General features: G+C 48.0%; 1 protein-coding gene across 3 annotated transcripts in view; it reads right to left on the bottom strand.

Annotated features, from left to right (window-relative positions):
* Positions 1 to 3,776, bottom strand: part of Pitpnb (phosphatidylinositol transfer protein beta) — a 52,985-nt gene extending 49,209 nt beyond the window's left edge. For 2 of the 3 annotated variants that reach the window (XM_021186813.2, XM_021186812.2), the window contains exon 1: positions 3,709 to 3,776. In XM_021186813.2, coding sequence (XP_021042472.1) covers positions 3,709 to 3,728 — 20 coding nt within the window. In that variant the 5' untranslated portion in view covers positions 3,729 to 3,776. The remainder of the gene's footprint in view (positions 1 to 3,708) is intronic. The other variant, XM_029533615.1, reaches the window with a different exon arrangement.
* Positions 3,777 to 5,072: the final 1,296 nt, after the last annotated feature.

Genomic DNA, 5,072 nt, shown 5'->3' with positions numbered 1-5,072 from the left:
TTTTTTTTTTGAGACAGGGTTTCTCTGTATAGCCCTGGCTGTCCTGGAACTCACTTTGTAGACCAGGCTGGCCTCGAACTCAGAAATCCACCTGCAAGTTTTGTGAGACAAAAGTAAAGGTATCTTTCTTTGGAATAAGCAGTAACTTCTGATCAGGAGATGGCTTTCTACCTTATAAATAACATACTCTTTCCCAAGGTAGAGCCAGCTTAAGGAGTTCTGAGCTTGATCCTGTCCAAGTATGTGCTACTGAACATAGATAGCAAAGGTTATCTTTAGAGATCCACTTTACAACACAGCACAGGACTTGGAGTCTACAGCTGCATTGTTCCCATCAAAGCATCATTTTTCACAAGGAAATCCCTGATTTCTATTAAACAGGTTTCCTGCCGCTCCCTCCCCACTATAGGTCACAATCACCCTGTGTAATAGTGATCTAAAGATGAGGACCACTCAGGTCAGAAAAGTTCCAAACTTCTATTTCTCATGGAGAATAAACTTGCCTCCCATAAACAAACATCCCACCTCTTACTCCTGCCCCTACAGTGCACACTAATGTTGTCTCACTACACAGTGTGTAAACTGGACAATAGCAGTGAGAGGGACCTAGGGAGGAACCCACTTTTCAGAGCCTCTAACACTAGGTTCACCAGAAGACGGTGGCCCACACCTTTAATCCCAGCGCTCAGGAGGCAGAGGCTGACTCTCTTCTGTATTTGAGGCCAGCCTGGTCTACAGAGTAAATCCCAGAACAGCCAGGGCTACACAGAGAAACCCTGTCCTGAAAAAGGGAAAGAACAAAGTTCATTAATGAAGCAACAGATCATCTGTAGGTAGCTGGGAAAGAGGTCTTCTAGGGAGCACTTCTAGGGAGCACTCCAAGAGTTACTAAAGGACTGAACCAAGATGTAGGTCTGTAGAGGAAGGGATGGAAGAATGGGGGTTGTCACAAAGTTTCACAACAACCAAACAACCAGAGATGAGTAATTTTAACACTTGGTAACAGAAGCCTATTTTTGTTTAACAACACTTTCAGAACTATCTTTCATAAATGAAAGTGGCTACGGCATTTAAAAGGACAAATAAAATCCACAAACTACACTGAAAATCCTCAGTGTTTTTTTTTTTTCCCCCAAATAGAACTACCAACAAATGCTTTAAAACCAGGACTTTTAAACTAACGACATCATCCATGGCTCTATAACAGAAGCCACCCTCAGAGCCATTTCCTCTTCTGTTTTGTTTGAGACAGGGTCTTATTAGGTAGCCCTGGCTGGGACTCACAGAAGCCCGGCCTCTCTCAGGGCTGGTATTAAAGACATGTGTCACCACACTTGGCCCTGAAAGCTATTTTTTAACTCCTAATTCTTACCAAAAAAAAAAAAAAAAGTTCTAAGACATCCAACATCTGCCACAGTATTTTACTTCCCCACACAGGAACCACCTATTCACTGTTTGGATGGAGCTGGCAGCAGGGGTCACTTCATTTACAGCACCGAGTACTCACACCGTGTTTGACATAGACAGTAAACTGTCTTTATCTTAAGTCTAGGAGGAGAAAAAAAAAATACCTAAGAGAGACTTTGATGAAAACAATTAGATGTTAGATACACATTAGCATTTGCTACCTTCGTTCATAAAGCAAAGGTGTGCAAAGCACAGGGCTGGAGAGATGGCTAAGAGGTACTGCTTTCGCAGAGAGTGCCTCAGCTCCTTCTCCAGCACCAGCTCCAACTGGATCCAGGGACATCTGCACTGAGGCACAGACACACTGTCAGAGAGGGTTAACTCAAGGGTTAACTAACATTCTGAAGACAGGAAGTAACTAATAAATTAAAAGCCACTAGATGCCGGGCGTGGTGGCACACGCCTTTAATCCCAGCACTCGGGAGGCAGAGGCAGGCGGATTTCTGAGTTCGAGGCCAGCCTGGTCTACAGAGTGAGTTCCAGGACAGCCAGGGCTACACAGAGAAACCCTGTCTCGAAAAACCTAAAAAAAAAAAAAAGCCACTAGATGCCTCATGTTCATTCAGTCCAGCATCTCTCTTCCTAGGTGGCTTGGCACAAGTCAGTTCCTGTCTATCGCATATTCTCCTGTTTTAATATCTGCCGCTAGAATAATAAGTTAGGTGATGTTTACAAGATACATTGTTAAAATTACTTGGAAGAAAGTTTTCATAAGCTCAAAGTTCAGTAGTATGATTATGTTTTAAATGTAAATCTTTGCTGTGTGCAGAATATGAAAGTATGCCTTTTTCAGACTCCCTGTCACTTAAAAAAAAAAAAAAAAAAGTAATTCTTCAGGCCAGAGGTGGCCCAGCAGGCAAAGGCATGACTGGAGTTTCAGGTGCAGGACCCTAATGGGAGTAGAGAACTGACTTGCAAGCGGTCCCCTGACCTCCAAAAGCACTCTGTGGCACCACCCTGTACACCCCTCTCCATATAAATGTAATTTAAATTTTTTTCCTAAAAGTAAAAAAGAATCGTCACCAATTCATTTAACAAGTGTTTGCTGAGGGGCTGAAGAAATGGCTCAGCAGCTAAGACTTGCTGCTCTCTGAGTGTCAGTTTCAGCACCTGCATGGTGGCTCACTTCCTCCTCTAGTTCCAGGGGATCCAATGCCCTCTTACTACCTCCAAGAGCACACTGTATGAACGTAGCACATACACACACACACACACACACACACACACACACACGCAGGCAAACACTTATGCACATATAAACAGGCAAATCTTTAAAAACACCAAATGCTGGCTGAATATGTGCTAAGTACTAAAGACTGCTCCAAAAAACTGGAGGTATCAAGAACGAGAATCGTGCGCGATGTAGGGAGAACACTTAGAAAGACAAACAATACACGTTTCCCAAGACCTAGAAGGTGAGCTACTGACTTGAGGAAAAAGCATTCGAGTCAGCAGAAAAAGAAGGAAGGCCAACATACGGAGCGACAGAGGAACAACAAGGGGTCTTGTAATGCTGGAATGGGCAAGGGGTAAAAAAATTACATACGAGCAGAAAATAGAATCTGGGCAGTGTTAAGTAGAGGAATCTTGTTAATGATTTTTACAAGGCTGACGTTAATATAGACAAAGAGTCTAGACAGCTAACTAACGTCTTTTTTTTTTTCTGCTTTTAAGAATCTGAAATGAAATTAGGGCCGAGGAAGAACAGCAACAACAAAATGGGTCACACTTGAAATTGCACAAGGGACACCAACTCAGGTATGACAGCTGAACATTCCCCGCCACCACGGCTTCCTGGGATGTCCGTGGCTGTAAAGAGAAGGGGAAGCCACACTTCCCAACAGAATGACGGGACCAGTCCGACGCACTTGGGAAAAGTCTTCATTTGCCATGTTAAGCACCATGTGTTTAACCCCGCGCCGAACCCAGTGAAGCAGGTGGGGCCGGTGTCGCCCCATCTTAGAGGTGAGGGGGCATGATCTAGAGTCGGGTTCACTGAGCCTGAGGGGGGGTCGGGCTCGAACTTGCGGGCGACCCTTCGCCCGGCTCCCCCGGGAGCCCCGGCCGCACCGCCGACCCTGGCGCTGACTGCGGAGGGCGGCGGCGGCGGCAGCGCCGCACAGGGCCTTGGGGGCTCCAGGAAGGAGCCAACGGCGACCCGGGAACGCCCTCCTCGCCGAGCCCACCGATCCTCCCCAGCCCGCGTCCCGGAACCTCGCTCGAGCCCACCGACCCACTCACAATTCCTTAATCAGCACCATCTTCCGGGAACCCCTCACAGCCGCCGCCGCCAGCCGCCACCGCCGGGCCTCGCAACACGCATGCGTAGCCCTGCCTCCCAATCGTCCGAGCCCCGGTCGCGCCTGCGCGTCCGCGCCCTTCCGCCGCCGGCCATAGCGTCAGGGCGCCTAGGGGAGTGCTGACTCCGCCCAGTCCACGCCCCGCTCTCGGAGCACGAGGCCTCCACTGCGGCTGCGTGGCCCCTTGGCGCGCCGGGGAGCCTTAGAGCGCGCCTGCGTACACTCGGCGAGCTCTGGGGGCTGCATGCCAGGCGTCCTCCCGCCAGCCTCAGTCTCTCAGGGCGCTCGCTCTGCAGCCTGCGGTTTCCAGTGAGTTCTCCAGTCCCGACCCTAAACGACGTTGTGCTCGCACAGGTGTGGCAGCCGACGACGCCAGCTTCTGGCGCCTCAGGTTTAGCAGGAGTGTGTTCTAGAAACCCGGACCCGTGTTTCAATCCTAATGTGTTGGCCCCTTGTCCTAACTAGCTTTTTTTTTTTTTTAAGGGTACAGCTGGTTTGCCTGTATTGTGTCTGCTCCCTGTGTGTGTCTGATGCCTACTGAGGTCAGAAGGCGGCTCTGGTTCTCGTGGAACTGGAGGTGCACACAGTTGGGAAGTGCCATATGGGTGCCGGGAACCAAACCCGGGTCCTCTGCAAGAACCCCCAGTGGTCTTAACAGCTGAGGCCCTGTCCAGACATTCACTCCTCAACAAATGCGACTTTTGCTTGAGACAGAGAGACCCAGACCCAGTTGGGTTATTTGCATGAGAGAGACAGAGAGACTCAGTTGGGTAGCCGAATTCTAATTCCACGTGTCTAAGGCATTGGTTTCATCATTATGTGCTCATTACAGGAAGAGTGAAGGTTAAATTTTACTAAGGCCAATCAGAAGCCTGTCCAACACGGGCTTTAAGCACTAGTTGATCTAACAACTTCGATAAAACAGTTTTGAAACAGTCACTAAGTACTGCTCTTGGACATAGCCTTTCCCTCTGCTTCCTTGCTCGCTGAAATTAGTAACTTGGGACCCAAGGACCTTTTGATGGGATTCCTAGGGAGCTGGAGAACTGCAAAGATTATAGGCATAACTTCATGTCAACGGACATTTTAGCTTAGTTAATTTGATTATACTTTGTGTCAATCCATATTTTCTCCTCCTCAAATGATCTTGAAAATATTTTCATAAAAGCTAGAAATAGTCCCAAGCATATCCCCCCCAGTGATTTATTTATTTATATTTTATGTACATTGGTGTTTTACCGGCATGTATACCTGCGTGAGGTCAGATCCCCTGGAACTGGAGTTTCAGACAGTTGTGAGCTGCCA

This window comes from Mus pahari, chromosome 23 (genome assembly GCF_900095145.1).
Source record: "Mus pahari chromosome 23, PAHARI_EIJ_v1.1, whole genome shotgun sequence".
In the NCBI taxonomy this organism is placed as follows: domain Eukaryota; kingdom Metazoa; phylum Chordata; class Mammalia; order Rodentia; family Muridae; genus Mus; species Mus pahari.
Note: the sequence above shows the minus strand (reverse complement) of the source record. Positions and strands in the feature narration are given on the sequence as shown.